General features: G+C 33.3%; 1 protein-coding gene across 30 annotated transcripts in view; it reads left to right on the forward strand.

Moving 5' to 3' along the window:
* Positions 1-19,524, forward strand: part of LOC125652634 (calpain-B-like) — a 71,443-nt gene that overhangs the window by 41,512 nt on the left and 10,407 nt on the right. For 3 of the 30 annotated variants that reach the window (XM_056165331.1, XM_056165332.1, XM_056165357.1), the window contains 12 exons: positions 188-356; positions 1,452-1,532; positions 2,370-2,470; positions 4,462-4,709; positions 5,863-6,026; positions 7,253-7,467; positions 8,353-8,389; positions 9,167-9,244; positions 10,606-10,677; positions 11,340-11,366; positions 15,398-15,533; positions 17,636-17,647. In XM_056165331.1, coding sequence (XP_056021306.1) covers positions 188-356; positions 1,452-1,532; positions 2,370-2,470; positions 4,462-4,709; positions 5,863-6,026; positions 7,253-7,467; positions 8,353-8,389; positions 9,167-9,244; positions 10,606-10,677; positions 11,340-11,366; positions 15,398-15,533; positions 17,636-17,647 — 1,340 coding nt within the window. Of the gene's footprint in view, positions 1-187; positions 357-1,451; positions 1,533-2,369; positions 2,471-4,461; positions 4,710-5,862; positions 6,027-6,344; positions 6,557-7,252; positions 7,468-8,352; positions 8,390-9,166; positions 9,245-10,605; positions 10,678-11,339; positions 11,367-13,697; positions 13,821-15,397; positions 15,534-17,635; positions 17,648-19,524 lie in introns of all 30 variants that reach the window. The other 27 variants (XM_056165333.1, XM_056165358.1, XM_056165352.1 and 24 more) reach the window with 23 other exon arrangements.

Consider the following 19,524-nt stretch of genomic DNA (forward strand, 5'->3'; position numbering starts at 1 on the left):
TTTTAAATAGGATGTTGTATTCAATAATCGGTGAATTTTTTTCCAAAACAATTTAAAACTGCATCCAAATTTTTAATTATTTTAACATTAGGATAAAATTGTCCATACAGCACCTTTGGAGTTCTGGTGAATGTGACAGAGAACCAGGTAGACGTTTTGAGGTGTGACATCCGTTTTTTATTTGTAGATTGGAAGGCTCTTATGAATCATTGAAAGGAGGCAGTACCTGCGAGGCTATGGTTGACTTCACAGGAGGAGTGTCAGAATTCTTTGATTTAAAAAAGGCTCCCCCAAATATGTTCAGCATCATGTTGAAGGCTAGCCAAAGAGGGTCTCTGATGGGATGTTCCATTGATGTAAGTACTATGTTACTAGATAATGGAATTTTGTTTATAGTTACTGTATATAAGGAAATATTCACCCCCGTTTTAGTTTGGTCCCCTTTGCCCTCATTTGCTATTGGTGCATTTACGGTTGGGTGAATTCAAATTCAAAATCTCTGGTCTGTGATTTTAATAATTTTCTGTGTCAAATTTGAAACAAGGCGAAATAGTTTGTATTAAGTGTAGAAGGGCGAGAGAGAAAAAACCACACAGGGCAAAAATAACCCTGTATACAATACTATTCAATTATTCACTCCTCACGAGGTGAGCACGATAAATGTAGTACTGACACTCCTCACGAGGTGAGCACGATGAATGTAGTACTGACACTCCTCACGAGGTGAGCACTATAAATGTAGTACTGACACTCCTCACAAGGTGAGCACTATAAATGTAGTACTGACACTCCTCACGAGGTGAGCACGATAAATGTAGTACTGACACTCCTCACGAGGTGAGCACTATAAATGTAGTACTGACACTCCTCACGAGGTGAGCACTATAAATGTAGCACTGACACTCCTCACGAGGTGAGCACAATAAATGTAGTACTGACACTCCTCACGAGGTGAGCACTATAAATGTAGTACTGACACTCCTCACGAGGTGAGCTCGATAAATGTAGCACTGACACTCCTCACGAGGTGAGCACAATAAATGTAGTACTGACACTCCTCACGAGGTGAGCACTATAAATGTAGTACTGACACTCCTCATGAGGTGAGCACTGTAAATGTAGTACTGACACTCCTCACGAGGTGAGCACTATAAATGTAGTACTGACACTCCTCACAAGGTGAGCACAATAAATGTAGTACTGACACTCCTCACGAGGTGAGCACGATAAATGTAGTACTGACACTCCTCACGAGATGAGCACTATAAATGTAATACTGACACTCCTCACGAGGTGAGCACTATAAATGTAGTATTGACACTCCTCACGAGGTGTGCACGATAAATGTAGTATTGATAACTTGGTTTGTGGGGTGCCCTGACTAATTCAAATTAGAATTAAACAAACACAAAAATTGTGGATTTGTACATCTCTTATTTCTTTCTTGACAGGCTGACCCCAATGAGTTGGAAGCACGAGTGGATAATGGACTGGTGATGGGCCATGCCTACAGCATCACGTCTGTCATTCTGGTAAACCTCCGATGATAACCTTACAAAAGGATTTATCAGTTCATGTAGTCAAGCTCTGTAAATATGAAATCTAAGTGGAATGATATCAATGTGTAATCTATTAGAATATTATTGTCTATTTTCCATCATTTGACCATTGGAAAGTAGGATATATACATGTATTTCTTTCTTTTTTTTCAGTAAAATTTTTTATTGATATTCAATGAACAAATCCGTTTATAGAAATTTGAACACAGCTTCTCAATGTTTTATTTAAGACTTGTTATATTCAGTATTTAGAGAATAAAAATTTTAGGAGTAAATTTCTTGTTTTGAAATTGAAAATAAGAATTTTTAGAATGAGCAGTGGTTTCTTTATGTGGAGGCATTCTTTCCATGTTGATTGAAAATGGAAAACAAAAAATATTCTAATTTACCAGGTAGTACAAACAATATTCTAATTTACCAGGTAGTACAAACAATATTCTAATTTACCAGGTAGTACAAACAATATTCTAGTTTGTCAGGGAGTACAAACAATATTCTAATTTACCAGGTAGTACAAACAATATTCTAGTTTATCAGGTAGTACAAACAATATTCTAGTTTATCAGGTAGTACAAACAATATTCTAATTTACCAGGTAGTACAAACAATATTCTAATTTACCAGGTAGTACAAACAATATTCTAGTTTATCAGGGAGTACAAACAATATTCTAGTTTATCAGGTAGTACAAACAATATTCTAATTTACCAGGGAGTATCAATGTGTGATAATGAATGATAATTTTAAGATTTGGTATGTGGTGGAATTATTTAAATGGTCGTTTTTTGATAATTATGTGAACTTTTTCAGATGGACATTGAAACCCCAAGCATGTCTGGGAAGATTCCCATGGTTAGAATTCGAAATCCCTGGGGTAACGAGGCAGAATGGAAGGGCAGGTGGAGTGATCAGTAAGTGAAACACTAGAGGGTGCTCTTTCACTACCACATATTCTGGAAAATCTCAGCAGTTGTAGATGCATTCTCATGCCTCGTTCACACGAAGAATTTAATTCGCATTAAACATAAGTTAATGCGAATTAAATCTGAACCGCATTCACACGGAGATTTTAATGCGCATTAGTTTACTTCGAATTAAAATTGACGTCGCAATTTAATGCGAATTAAATTTACTTCGCATTAGCTCCGTGTGAACGCTAAGCGAAGGTAATTCACATTAAATGTACACGCATGCGTAATGGCAAATTTGGGTCACATGCATCATACCCATGGTCAGCTATATATATTAATGTCAGCTTTGTACGAAAAACTAAGCAAAATGATGATAATTACTAAAAACATGTACAAACAGCATGTCATTAGATACATGTAATGTCAGACGTAAATCTGTGCTCTGCATAGGCAAACTGAGTAATACATGTGGAAGGAATTGTTTTTAAATACGACAAAAATGTTTTAATTGAACAGTCAGGTATCTGCACATTAACTCGTACTATGATGGCTTTGGGTTTTGATTAATTCGTTCTATTTTTAGATCGGCCAACATTGGAAAACAGTTGTTCCGTCAATTAAATGAGATTAATTTGGCATGAAGGCAAATTAATCTGTATTAAAATAGTGATAATATGATTTTCTTTTTTTACATTTTTTAAAACAAATATGCCGCTCATTGTTAATTTTTTATACGATATGGCGTCATAGTAGACTTATAATACGTATTAGTAATTAAAAATTACGTCACAACAGTAGTCAACGGAATGGTGAAAAAGACGTTCCAAGTTTAAAAATTGGGCCCATGAAGAAACAATATACTGTCTAGATTGAATGCTGGTCGTCAGAGGAAATAACAAGTAATTTCTTAGGAACATATAAATAAACATGGCAAAACTCCTTATGTGTAGATCAGCATGTAAATTGTAAACATATAGTATACTACATGTATATAGCGTTCTACACAATATTCATTAAAATATCTATAAAAATAATTTTCAATAACATAGTCTATTCTTTAATTTATTTCTTGCACCCTTTAATAGAGATGCATACGAATTTAATGCGCATTAGTTTACTTCACATTAAATATTACCGCCGTCTGAACGATATTTAATTCGAATTAATTTAATACGCATTATTTTACTTCGCATCAAATTTGATGCGAAGTAAAATTTAATGCGTATCCGTGTGAACGAGGCAATAGTATGCATGAAATAGTAACATATGGAATTTAATATGACATGGGATGACCTGTGATCAATGAATGTTAATGTCCAAAACATAAAACCCATCACAGCCACACATATAAAGTCATGAATCAGACTTATGATTATATTTATTGAAAGTTTGATAGCTATTTTAGTTTCTTCATATTTTATATATTCAGATATCAAAATTAATTTCTATCAATCTTGCACATATCCCACCTTTTTTGAAGCAGGCAGGTATTTTGTGTCATTTTTCATGTTTTTATTACTATTATCGATACTTTGTATCTTCCGGGAATAACTTGCAGTCAGCTTGCATAATATGTCCTTATGAGTCTCCTAACCCTCTCTATAAAATATATATTTCGTATTTTTGTATATACAACTGTATGATATTTTATTGCATCATTTACAGTAAAACACAGTTATGAACCTCCAGGGACAGTAAAAACCAGTTTGTTATAACCAAACTTCATTATATCAAGTAAAACATTTCCTCTCATAGGGAAATGAATATTATTTTGCAATGAGTGTGAATTCGTTATAAGCTTGTTTTACCGTGTATGACAAATGACAACTTTTCAGTTCAGTTGGTGTTGGGTTTTGTCGGTTTCAAGCAACTCTCCCTGGCTACGTTGACAAATGTGGGAACATATACGTTGTAGTGATTCAGAACAATACAGAGAGTAAACGACTTGAGTGTATGGCAATAAATTCTGACCAAATATTTCTTTTTCTCAGGTCAAGGGAGTGGTCATTAATTCCAGACTCCCAGAAAAAAGCCATTGGTCTGACATTCGATGATGATGGAGAATTCTGGATGTCTTTTGATGACTTCAGAGGCAATTTTGAGAAGTTGGAAATCTGCAACTTGGGCCCTGATTCATTGGAGGAAGATGAGTTAGATGGAAAGAAACGCTGGGAGGGGCACACAGAAAATGGGGAGTGGATCCCAAGAGTGAATGCGGGTGGATGTAGAAATTATCTAGGTCAGTGAGGCTTTTAGGAAAGATGCAATATATGTTTAGATATTTTCTTGGTGAGTGAGGAGTGTTTTTGAAAGAATGAGGTCATTTCATCTTGTCAGTCATCTAGCCATATCAAACCACACAAAGTCATTCAGAGATCTCCTTGTTACCTTGTAATGCAAATTTTCCAACTTATTACATGTGAAGTAGACTGATGCAAAGATGAATGATTCCTAGGGATTGCTTTTGTCCATCTGTCTATCAGTGTTACATCCTAGAACTGATGAATCTGGAGGGTATCAAACTGTATGTAAAATGCACTGTTAGAACACTCTAATTTGCATAGTGCATTTGTCTTGTATCTGTATGTACTGAACAACGCGCTGATATTAATTAATAGAATCTGCATTAGTAAAAGATGAGACAATGCAATTGATTAAGTTCAAACTATGAGAGAATAGATCTTGTCATATTGATAGTTCAAAGTATTTAACTGTAAGTATTGGAGAAAATAAATCTTGTCAAAGTGAGACAAAATCTTGCAAGCTTCCTCCATTATGCATTTTTAATGTTACGCAAGCAAAAATAAGAAGTCAGATTGGATTATTTCATAAAAACTAAGCAAAGACAGTTTGGTTAGAGAGCATTTCAGGTAAGACTCGTGCATGCATAAGGAAGTACTTTTATTATAACTTTGCCCAAGGACAAGGCTCCATCACAGATCAAGGGTGATACTGAAGGAAGAATATTGATATAATGGCTGACTTCCTTGTGAAAAATATAAATTTCAGCAATACATGTATATACCTTTTAAATCTAACTGCCTAGCTGGGTAGCTCAGTAGGTTCATGCGGTTGAGTCTAGCAGGGATTTAGAAAAAATTTCCGAGTACTTTCTACTAAATCTGCATTGTATAATAAGTAAGTAAGATAAATTTGAAAGTTTTCAATTTCAAAATATTATAGTACATATCCTCCACTTTCCATCCATATCAAATTTCTCTGGTGTAGCATACCTCCTTAATTGAAGTCAGAGGTCAAATTCGTTTCATAATCATATTTGTTTTATATAGAGAACTTTTCTACAACAAAAAAACAGGCCTGCATATGTCCTTGCTGAAATACTAGATACTTCCTCACCATGCATTAGTGTTTCACATTCCTGTATTATATAGACACATTCTGGACAAATCCTCAATATCGTGTGACCTTGACTGACCCTGATGATGACGATGATGATGATCTTTGCACCATGCTAGTTGGTATTCTTCAGAAGGACAGGAGGAAAAAACGCAAGGAAGGACTGGACATGCTGACCATAGGATATGTCATTTATAAGGTAGACTCAGCAGAGTACAGCATTTCGGTTTTAGTATTAAATGTTGTGTGGAAAAATTCATATCTGTACACGTAAAAATATTCATTATATTGAAAATAATTATGGCAGAGGCCAAATATCATGAAATGAGGATAATTTAACATTTATTTCAGGCATGAAATTCATTGATCCATAGATATATTAAATCTTTTGTGTGTTTCTGATAGGTTCCAATTGTAAAGTGTGGATTACACAGAAGGGGAAGACAACTCTGACAAGAAAGACAGAATTGACTTTCTTTTTATGCTGATCTTTGGGCATGTTTGAATTGTTTTGTAGTTGGATGACGAGGGCCATGGTCCCCTCGATATAAAATACTTCAAATACCATGCTTCCTCTGCTAAGTCCCCCTCCTTTATTAATCTACGAGAAGTATGTGGACGACACAAGTTGGCCCCAGGGACATACGTTATTATCCCCTCCACATTTGAGCCTCATCAAAAGGGAGATTACTTGTTGAGAATCTTCACAGAGAAGGCGAATCAAACAAAGTGAGCATCTGTCTGCTTAGTGGTAGTGAAGTGTAGTGTTAGTGAAGTGTAGTGTTAGTGAAGTGTAGTGTGTAGCTTATGTTGTAGTGGTACGTCTCACAGTGGATTGGTGTCAAAGAACAAAATCACAAGGTTTTATAAGAATCACTAGGTTTTATACAAATCACCAGTTTCATACTCACTGGCAAGAGTTTCTTCTGATGTATATAAGAAAAATACTTCATCCTTTTCTTGAATGAAATTCCAGGGATTTCTAAACTTAATAGCACATCATCATATTATTTCCAAAGGAAGTAGGTCGCCAATGTATGAATAGCTGCAGTAATATATTCTTTATCCTTTGTAATAGTGTTACTTAAACTGTTATTAATTAAGGTGTTAATCATTTGTTTGAGTCCCACAAAGATTTTTTTCCCAACGATTTTACAATAAAATTGCAATTTTACGCTAAATAAGAAAATTTTGAATATTTCATGAACATGAGATTTTTAATGTTTCATTGCATTTGTCGTAGATATGCCTACATAAAGCTATCCATTGTACATGTGAACTTGAAAGATTTTGTTCTTGACAACAATCCATTTAGCTGCAAGTGGTGTCTGGTTTGTAATCTGAATGTTTACAGCTTTACACTGGTAGCTGCTAGTTATTGCCGTACATATTGTGAATAATGTATGTTTACTAAAATCACGCTAGATACCAGATGGAACTGGGGAGGGTCCTCTGCCTCAGAATTTTTTCAAGTACAATGCCTCATGCGCCAAGTCTAATAACTTCATCAACATGCGAGAGGTGTGCACACGACACAAACTTCCCCCCGGACAGTACTGTATCGTCCCATCAACATTCGAGCCACACCATGCGGGGAAGTACCTCTTGAGAATGTACACCGAGATGCGAGCCCACACTCAGTGAGATGATAGCATGCTAGGCTATCTAATAGCATGCTAGGCTATATGAAGCAGAATTATACCATCTCACTATTTATCTGATCCATTACATTTTGTCCAGCATGTTGGATGTATCCAAATCCATTTTATTCCCTCAGGAAATAAAGTAGGGATTATATCAATCCTTGGCATGAAAAGGCAGTCAACCTTACCCATATACACAAAACAGAAAAACTTAACAAGTAAAGGGAAATAACTGCATTTCATGGTGTTAAATTCTGACATCTATTCTGTACAGAGGTTGGTTTTCACACACAGAGTACCTGTTCCTTTTCTGAAAGAGTGCACCAATAAAATGCACCTGTAGCACGCAATCAACATACTGCATCTCAAGTTTCTGTTCAAATTCACTCTTTTCTCCTGTTTCCATGATTTTATCAGCAATTGTAACAACCTAAATGACACTTGCTACACACAAACATTTTTTGAAAAATAGTGAAAAGTAAATTCATGTTTTTATAAGTAAAATTAGTACAATTTAAAGTATAGAATGTAATTTTAATTAGTCTCATGATTTCTCAATTAAGTCCAAAACAGTGGGAAAATTTTAAATAGGGAGGGGTAATATATGACAGCTTTTGAACATCATAGAAAGTTTACTAGTTCCTTATGTTTGAGGAATTTTATATCAATTTTGTACTTGTTATAATCAAACGAAGCCAAAAAATATTTACCAACCCATGGAGCCCTGTTTTTGTTTGTATTACGTGTCCTTAAACATGAGTATAACATTGGTATTGAAACCTCAAAGGAATTGTAATATTTTAAATACAAAACATTGTTATTCTGTTTTTATAAAAAATGTCCGTAAGTCTGAACTTGACGAACCTTCCATCTGTATTGTAGTGAGATGGATGAAGAGACGGGAATTATCGAAGACCAGGTAACATACTTCTTTCTTACGTAAAATTCATTAATTCAAAATTCTCCTAATTAAATTTCATAAAAGATATTTACTAAAAAAAAAAATGAAATATGTTCCTTATTTATTAACTATCCATGTTTATTTCAGGACTTCTTTACATGTTGTAGATGTGTTTTATGTGTCTTTATGATGATATTTATGGTTTATTGATTTATGGTATATTGATGCGATAACAAGTGGTGTTCAGTTATAGACAGTAAACAGTGTAATCAGGAAGGAATTTCTCAGAGTACTAAACACATAAAACTCTCACTTAATAGTCAAGACCCATTAAACTTGTTCAGATATATATAAATAATAAAAGTTAGTGCCAAGTCCTCCACGGTGTATCAAAACTGAAAGAGAAAGGTACATGTACGCGTTGAAGTTCCTACATTTTCACCCACATGGCAAGGGAGATAATTTTAAATAATTGTATATCAGTAATAACATTGAAATAACACTGTAACTGAAGGTTTCAAAGTCTGCTCCGTACATTCTGGTGTTTTTTGATAATTTTACACGTTTGTACAATGAAATGAACTATCTGTCATGTTTAGTAGTCTAAAGGAAATATTGGTTGTCAAAACGTTTAGACCACTAGCTTTCGGATGATTTAAATTTGGTCAACAGTCTATGTAAATTGTTACATGTACAGTCATTATGAAATGTGGATCATTTGAAAAGTTTGAGTCTGTACCTGTGATAGAAGCTGGAGGTGTGTCTTGTTTTTAACTTTGATGTTGTGTGCTATAGGGACCATATGAAAGTATGAAGATACTTACACCATATCATGTTGTAAATCGTCGATTTTATGGTACTGCCATTAACCATGTGAGTTAAACACAATCTGGATGAAGCTCTTGGTATTTGATGAAACAGCAATTTTGTTATGCTGTTTGGGGTGTTTAAATTTCCATGGGTTGTCTTCTTGCTGTTTGAATTTCTATGGATTGTCTTTGTGCTTTAGAGGGGTATAGAGAAATATTCCCAGTGTATTCCAGCATATAAGAAATGTTGAGTGATTGTTGATACCTTGTGTTGTTTATTTTAATGTGTGTTATTTTTTAATATGTGTGATCCTGTATGTTTGTCATGTGTGTGTTTCTGTGTTGCGTGTTTCTGTGTCATGTGTGTGTTTCTGTGTCGTATATGTGATCCTGTGTCATGTGTGTTCCTGTGTCGTGTGTGTTCCTGTGTTGCGTGTGTGTTCCTGTGTCGTTTGTTTCTGTGTCACATGTGTGTTCCTGTGTTGTCTTTAAATACTGTGTTGTGTATGTCCTTTTGATTATTTTATTGTCATTACATAGGTTGACGTAGAAATTCTATCTGGCATGAGAAATATTAAACTAGGTAAACTAACCCTGTTGGCGTGTGCAGGATATACTGTAGTTGTGCTATCAACTGTTAGTGAATTTTCTGTCTGTTGGCTGTCAGAATGTCAAGGCTTCTGCTATTGTATTACTGTAAACCAGCTATTATATATTTCACTTTTTATCTACAAATGGCCGGTGATGAATGGATCCATGATGATAAATATCCATGAGCGATTAGTCAATTTTTATGAATTTCGCATGAAACTTTGATGCCCTTTCAGAATTTAATGTCCATTTCCAATAAAGATAGCGCAAGTACTACTCACACATTATGGACTCTGTTTTGCCAGGATTTTTCTTTTCTTTTCTTGTCATTGTTAAGATTGATATAATGAATTTGCATATTGTATTGATCGTTACAGCCTTGGTGTTCGACAAAATCATAGTCAATGACTTTTTCATGATGATAAACATCCACGAGGTACTCAGGAACTTCACAGATGTTTTTATACATGTTTATTAAGTCGGTTTACAGTAATTGATTTGTACTCATTGGTTTTTTTCCTTTGATATCCTAGTAATGTAACCGTGTGTCTGACTCGCAGTCTGTTTGCTTTTGAAGTATGGAACATATCAAAGATTGATGAGAATGAATATGTACAATTTCCTCTGGTAATTTTTATTGTATAACATGGACTTCAGTAAGCTAATTTGATGTAAAGTTCTGTATTTAAATGTGTTGTATATAAAAAAATTTATTTTTGTTTTATTTATTTTTGTGCTATACATGTCCGTGTCTAATTTAAAGCTTAACACCATTCACAAGACTATTATCAGAAGCTGATATTAACATTTCCAATGCTGTTTTCTGTTTACCAGCAACATGGGGAATACTTTCAACCTGTACTAGTCCCCACCGTAGCTAGTGCCCCGCCCCCTGTGGGGAGGCAGGTAGTACTGCATGTTTGAGTGTGGCATACATGCATTGGTCCCACCCATTTTTATGATAATCTGTTCTTGATTGGTAACTGCATTTCTTCACAGGAGAGTGGATTATGCAAATTTGCTGGTTGTTTTCCATGAAAAAGAAGGCTAAAAAGATATGAAATGTCTTGTATTTTCAATTTATTCAGTTGTTTTTGTCAAAGCGGTTTATGACAGAAAAATGCATGTTCTGAGAAAAACCATGGAAATTGTGGAGACTCATTTAAGCATGGCTGTTCAATGCATGAGGAAGTACAAAATATTCGGGATTTTATGAAAATGGATATCTGTTCAGAGTTAAGAGAAAAAATGAATTTCTTTGTTTTTGTGTTTGAATTCCAAACTTTTTGTGAGAGTTGGTTTGACCAAGATTGTGACGTTCATTTGTTGAAGTGTGCAGTGAGTGTCCAACATTATTTAGAAGTGTGCTGGTTTAATCTGTGAGCTACTGAAGAAGAACTGAATATACAATATAGGACGTCTTTTACATGTTTTATTTTTAAATAAAGAAATACCATTTTTCTCTGCTTCCTTACTCTGTAGTTGTGACCGTGTTGTCACCTGGTAATTTAACAATCCGTTTGCCATGTGTCTTAATGTTTTATGTTTTATGTCTTTCAATCTGCCAGGAGGCCCATAGAATACCTGGTGCCAGAGTAAGTCACTCCATTAGAGTGCTCCATACCAAGTTTGGTTTTGATTTGTCACATGATTTTTTCATCACTTGAACTGATATTCTGTGCTGAGTTGCAAACTGAAATACTCTACTAATGTGTGTTTTATTATGAAATTTTTAAGTTTTCTTCTGATTGGAGTGTGTCCACCATCTGTTTTTCATTCAATTTATTTAGTAGTAACTTTTCCCATTTTTAGCTTGAACTAATTTCAAATGCACTTGTACTGGTAAATGGGTTTAGAAGGTGGAGTTCTGAATGTGGTGTAGAGTTTTACATAAAAATACACACAAGAAAATTCTTCAGAACATCTAATATCAATGATATCAATCATAATATCATCTAATATCAATGAATATGAAAGTTTCCTCATGTAGTGATGTGAAGGTCTATGTAGTAATATGGGGGGAGGGGGGTATTAAAAAATATCTGTAGTATAAATTACAAATTTTTTTTAATTTCATACTCATTTAATTAATTTCAAACTATTTTCTCTGGAGCAAGAAAAGGAAAACTATTTTTCTGAAGCAAAGATGGGAACTCTTTAAAATTTTTACATTGGTATACATTAATTTATGTACATTTAAAAACCTACATCTCCAGAATATCCTGCCTATAATCAACATACTTCGGTACAAAAATGTCCTCATTGTTGTTTAAACTGGGTCAATTCAAGGGCACAGCATAGGCCAAATTTTTTGAGATTATGTTTTCAGTAAGTTCAAATTGACTTAGGAGAGAACTTCTGAAAGGTGTGGAATTTGTGTCAATTCTTTTAACAACAAAATATGCTCAGTTCAGATGAGGTTTATGGACCATTTGAGACAAATCAGATTATTAAGATTATTCAAGATAAGTTCATTGATCAGTCCCAAGTTCACAGAAGCAAAATAGCACAGTGTTCAAGAGAAAATTGTGTGACAGTGTTGATGAGATTTTATGAACATGACATGTTGTTGAAAGGATTTGTTCTGTTCATGTTGTCTTGCGTAATATATATAGTTCATGTACCACATGGAGATATTTAATGATTGTGGAAATTGTACTTAAAGCATGCTGCTGATGAGATATTCTGATGATTATTACATAGTAGATAAAAAAGAGATTCTAGATTGTCAACCTTTGTAGCATGAATACATTATCATTTGTATATCAGTTCATAAGTCAAGATTCACAAAAGTCATTTATCTATCAGTTCATAAGCTAAGATTCACAAAAGTCATTTGTATATCAGTTCATAAGTCAAGATTCACAAAAGTCATTTATCTATCAGTTCATAAGCTAAGATTAATTCACAAAAGTCATTTGTATATCAGTTCATAAGCTAAGATTCACAAAAGTCATTTATCTATCAGTTCATAAGCTAAGATTCACAAAAGTCATTTATCTATCAGTTCATAAGCTAAGATTAATTCACAAAAGTCATTTATCTATCAGTTCATAAGCTAAGATTCACAGAAGTCATTTATATGAGAGACGGAAAAACAAATTCAATGGATTAAATTTGTGAATTCTGCAAGCATTCTGAAATAGTGCAAATCAAAGTCAGATGTTGTTCCGGTATTCAAAATTAGGAACAGAGTTGATATTGTTGTGTACACCACCTGTTCACCATTGTGATACTGTAGTGACAGAGATGCTGGCCAAAGAAAAAAAGTATTCAATTTTTTTTTTCATAGGGTGAAATTGAAATGCCATGTCAAGGTCAGACTTCCTCAAAGTCATTGTTAAGTTTGACAGTGTTAAGAATACCATGTACTGAATATGATGGCCTGTCGCTAGCTACCACAGTGTGGTTTCGCTGGCATTAGAGCATTGTATTCAAAGATACAGTGAAACACGGTTGTAACAAACCTCCAGGGCCAGCAAAAAAAAGTTCATTATAACCAAACTTCATTATACAGTAAAACATGGTTATAATGAATGTCTATGGCCAACAAAAACAGTTCATTATAATCAAACTTCATTATACAATAAAACACAGTTATAGGGAACCTCCAGGGCCAGCAAGAAACAGTTTCTTATAACCATTCAATTCAAGTAATATTTAATAACATTTGATCATGTGGATAATTAATGCCCAATATTATTTAAGAGCAGAACAGTTATATAGATAAATTTCATAAGGTATACACTTATCATCAAAGTCAAATAAGGAACAGTTGTCATTAGTATAGAATGACTGGAGTCTGTAGATGACTAGAAAGACTTTAAAGTACATGTAGTCACAATGTATATCATATTCGATGGAAATGGTGCATGTTTCATCCTAGATATTTTAACTCATAATCTGTTTTATTTTTTTGGTAAAAGGAACAAAAACCCAAACCCAAGGCCTCTGGTAGTACAGTGCATGTGGAAAATAAAAGCATTCATCCACGAGACATAAACTTCACTAGGCCTGAGGCTCTTGAGTTCCTTACTAAAGCACTCAGAGTAAACCTTGAGAAATTTCTTATTAAACATAATTTATTATGCCTCAAATCATTTCTATTAGTAACTGTCATTTTATCTGGTCATTTGAACACTGGTCTTGTGTTAGTGGCTACATAATATCAAGCATGATTTAACTGTCCACTTTCTGGAGCTTTTCAAGAATTTTGAATATAATGTATCTATATATTGAGCTATGAAATCCGTATGTTTGTAAATTAGGTTACCAACTCTTTTTTTACCTCTACTTGTAATTATGAAATATTTACTCATAACCATTTCCCCAGGGTCTGTTTTTCATATGTAAATCCAAGGTCACACTAGCTTTTCCCATTTCGGTATGTAACTTAATGTCAAATCGTAGAATTTTAGTCAATTACTGTAAAGATGAATCAGTTACATTTAATTGCTACGTCTTGTGATGTAACAGAAAGGTAGAAAAAACAAAAGACTAATAAGTTTGAGATTTGAACCTAGTACCCCAGATTCTCTGACAGATCCTATACCAAGTTATTTGGTCATTGTCATTGAGAATTGTCTCTGTTAAAATTTGGTACTATTTTTACATACATACCTCCTCTTGTTCATGACATCATATTACAGTAGCACTTTATAAAGATGGTCAAACTGATATTAATTTGAGCATGATGAACTTGTATGTACACTATTCCTCTACATGATGTGTTCGTTGTATGATATGTTAGATTTAACATTGCTACTCGTTTTCTCTTTGCAGTGCTATGATGTATGAAATGTTAACTTATACAATATATTTTGTATGCTGACTGTAGATTCCTAAATATGCGAGGAATTTATTATTGCATAATTTTATGAGAGTCAACTCTTGATTAACAGACATCATGTGAATTCATGTTTACGCGATTTGACGTTTACGAGTCATTTCGCCATATTAAGTACTCACGGAGAATAAGGGATCTACAGTATCTTCCTCTAACTTGGGCCATCATTAAAAATATTTTTGTTTGATGTACTCCGACCCACATTTTTCAAGGTGGGTCGGTAGGTAGGTGTTTTTGTTTGTTTGTTTTTTAATGTCATGAAATTTTTTAACATTTAGTTTTAAAGTAAGGAGAATTTTCTATTTTTCAAGGGAACCAAAAAAAAAAAAAGATTTTTAAAATTGCTGAAAAAATTGATCAGGTAGGAGCAAATTTGACGGGTCGGTCAGAGTACATTAAACAAATCAATTTTTATTTTTGGCCTTGTAATTGCATGTGTAAAATTTGTTTTTAGCTATATAATTTTCTTTTATATTAATTTGTCAACATGATATCTTAAGTTCAAATTTTCTAATCTGAATATGATTTTCAATCTGTTTAGTTAGTTAATGAAAAACAACGAAATTAGATCTGTAGTTTTTCTCAACTAATGTTTTTTGTTCAAATTGAGTAGCGATGCACATGTGACTATTTTAGTTTGTTTAAATTATTTTGTAATCACAAGTAATGCAATATATGTGATCCGCTGGAGACAGGGGGGGCATATACTGCAATTTGTTTTAACCGCCTATGTTAACATGATGTCAGAGAATGAGGTATCCCCATTCTATTTTTATCCAGGAAATTCCGCCACCAACAGAAGAGGAACAAGAACAAGAGCAGGCACTGAAAGCCAGTTTCCGTCGCGTTGCAGGCGACGACATGGAAATTGATGCATATGAACTGAGGGACATCTTAAATACTGTGTTCACAAGAGGTAAAGAGAATAATGTATATTTAGATTACTGTAAACTACAGCCAAATTTTAATGATAAAATTCCTATAAATTCAGTTTGTATCCTTAAATTCACTTAAGCTTTATTTATGTTAATTCAAGGATAAAGCTGTGAAATTAACATGAAAGTGTAACTAATGGTAACCTGCATCTTTTATTTGGTATGGATTTGAAAATAGTGAATTTCACAAGGATCATTGAAAAAGACAAATCAAATTGTGAATTTTAAAAGGAGTGAAAGCAAAATTTGTTAAAAGAGTCAGAACAAAGATTGTAACTTATAGACAGAAGTTTGAGTTTCATTTCCTGATTACAATATCAGTCTGATAAACAGATAATATTTATGGAGCGCCAAATTAACATAAACTCAAATAATTGAAGATATCTTCAATTATTTGAAGATATCATCAATTCATTTGATGCGCGCAACAATTGAATTAAAGATATCTTCAAATAATTGATGATAGCATTAATTCTTCTGCTGAATTGATGCGCGCTTTAATTGAATTAATGATCTCTTCAAATGAATTAATGATACCAACAATTGAATTGATGCGCGCTATAATTCAATTGAAGAGAGCAATAATTGATATAATGCGCGCATTAAATCAATTGATGAGAGCAATAATTGAATTGATGTGCACATTAATTCATTTGATGAGAGCAATAATTGATTTAATGCGTGCATTAATTCAATTATTGCTCTCTTCAATTGAATTAATGATATCTTTAATTCATTTGAAGAGAGCAATAATTCTTTTAGAGAGAGCAACTATATAATTAAAGATATCTTCAATTCAACATATCCACAATTGAATTAATGATATCTTTAATTGAATTGTTGCTCTCTTTAAAAGAATTGATGCGCGAATTAATTCCTTTATACAAAAGCACTGTAAATGAATTAAAGATATCTTCAATTGAATTAAAGAGATCATCAAATTATTTATACCGAGGTCTAAATTAATTATTGCGAGCAATATTTCTACGAAATTGATGCTCTCATCAAATGAATATGCCAGTTTCAAGATACGAACTCTTCTGTATTGGAGGTGCATTTAGTGGAACTTTGAATGACTAAGTGGGACAGAGTGGATATACAGCCAACGAGGAAGACGATGAAATGTATTAAAAGTGGCTTCTCTTTAAATATGTTATTGTGGGAAATACTAAATACTATCGAAAGAAATGTTTTACCGAAGTGGAAACGTACAAACAATGTCATATTTGCAAAAAATATCTTGGATATGGTACTTATGACGAACCAAATAACGTGATAGGATAAGAATTCTATGTATTTAATTACTCCCTAAATACTTATCACTTACTTGGTTTGTGTATCAGTTGAATTTTGGTTATCAAACAGCGTATGAGAAACTTAATGAGTACATTCACTTACGCTGTGATGAATATCTGTCCCACTCCCGCGTGTACACAAATTCTTTAGCGCCTTACTATGTACGAGAGTTCTCCAAAGGGAAATAACTCGGACGTATCTTGAAACCGGCGTATTGAAGAGAGCAATAAATGAATTAATGCGCGCATCAAATCTATTATTGCTCTCATTAATTGAATTAATGCGCACATCAATTGAATTGAAGAGAGCAATAATTGAATTAATGTGCGCATTAAATCAATTATTGCTCTCATTAATTCAATTGATGCGCGCATTAATTCAATTGATGAGAGCAATAATTGAATTGAAGTGCGCATTAATTCATTTGATGAGAGCAATAATTGATTTAATGCGTGGATTAATTCAATTAAAGAGAGCAATAATAGAATTGATGATATCTTCAAATAATTGAAGATATCTTCAATTATTTGAGTTTATGTTAATTTGGCGCTCCATAAATATTCATGATGTATTGTGTGATTGAGGAGGATTCAGCATTTTATGAGGTGGATATGCCACCACTTCAGATACACCAGTTGTTTTTTTTTTAAATATATGCATCTTGTTTGTACACAGTTTTTGTTTTGTGTTTCTTAATACCTGGTTAATATGGTAGTTTGCATATCATGTGTGTATTATGAATGTGTGTTTAATGAATTAATTTCAATAATTCAATTCATACAAAAAGATGGCAGTATTGGTAAGACATTGCACTATATGGTCACTGTATAAAAGTGTTGACAAGGTCCTAGTATTAACTAATGATTAGAGTTAACACAGGACAAGATATATTGTATTATATTACATGTAGTAACGGAAAAACACAATGATATTTATAGGATATAGTGATAGTAAAAATTGTAATGTTGCATGATATAGGTGATCCTGCATGATGTGTTTTACACTGTAACAAATAAATGTGCAATTGTTATATCATGCTTGATTAATTACACCAGAAGCAGGGCTGATTTGCATTAAGGTAGATCTATACTTGGCCTTAAATGGACTCAATCACGAAAAAATTGCCTTTACAAGATAAATGTACATTCCAGTAATAGATAGACATTGAAAAATATATATGTTGACATGCTATTTTCATTGTTATTGCTTCTCAAAAGTAAGCACCCCATCAACATTAAGGAAAATGCACTCCTCCTTCTTTATTTTTCTTATTAATTATTATTTTCCCAAACAAATGGGCTGTAATAAGGAACATAGACTATATACCCTTTATTTAATGGTATGTAATCATTTATTCTAATAAATTGGAATAAATATTTTCACAATGTATACTTTGTGAGCCCAAACATGTTAAAGGAAATACTGTAGGAAATACCATTTGACGTCAATATTGGTCTTTTCCCTAATTTTTATGGACTAAACCTTGAATTAATTGTTTTTGATTTACAGATTATTATCTTAGAATAAGGATTTGAGTAAGAAAATCATATGTTGACGTATTATTTTAGAAGCTATCAGCTCTACAACAAGTACACCCCCCTCCCTTAAAATCTTGAAAAATTATACATTATCATATTTTCATAAGACGTGTGATGTTTGAGCATATTTACAACCTTGAATAATAATTTGAACTATGCTAAACTATAACTATTATAAGATACATGTGGTTTACAATCAAATTTTACATTTTATCTGAAAAAAATATTCTAGAGAGGCTTTGCACAATGTAAATGTAAAACGAAAGTAACAAACTGAATTTTGCTGATTTTGCTGATATGATTAATGTATACGTGTAATGTGTGATATATCTTATATCCTGAGACAAAGTTTTATATGAATCTCTACAGGTCATGAAATAATTTACATGTACATAAATTGGATCTATTTTCATGTACACATACATTTGTACACCACTTACGCCGGTCTAAGTAGATGCAATCTCAATAAGGAACTAATAGATGCCGCCCCAATAATTTTGAAAAAGGAGAGAGGATGAGGAAAAAATGACAAATGCATGATGGTCGGTGAAATAAAACAAATTATTTGCAGCTGATCTTTGAAGCTTGCGTCAATATCAGTAACATTGTAGCAGCGAACACAACTACGATATCTGTGGTCATTGAAGCAGCGAAATGTGAACTTTTCTTTTTTACACAAGCGTACCATGTATTTGTTGATGATAATTTGGAACCTATTCTAACCTGGATTCTCACAAAAGAAATATTATCATGATGCTCGTGGAAATCTTAATTGGTCTGACCCGAGTGACACCCCCCCCCCCTTTCCCATCTGTCTCCCCCACTTTCTGATCCCCCACAATTCCATATGTTGAACATTTGGATAATAGTAAAACTTTTACATACATAAATAGTCAATATACACTGAATGCCTCACAGACATGTTCAATGTAATTGACACACCCTCATCCACCAAAATGTTGTTTGGTCTCCAACCGATTTTTTTCTAAAGCTATAATCATCTCTATCTCCCCCCTTTTTAAAAAAGAACACACCACAAAATCTCAATTTAAGATTTGACTGATATGAAGATAAGAACACCCAGGAAGGAATTGATATCGGATATTCATATCTCGTATCGCCATGTAAAAATCAAATG

This window comes from Ostrea edulis, chromosome 5 (assembly GCF_947568905.1).
Source record: "Ostrea edulis chromosome 5, xbOstEdul1.1, whole genome shotgun sequence".
NCBI lineage: Eukaryota > Metazoa > Mollusca > Bivalvia > Ostreida > Ostreidae > Ostrea > Ostrea edulis.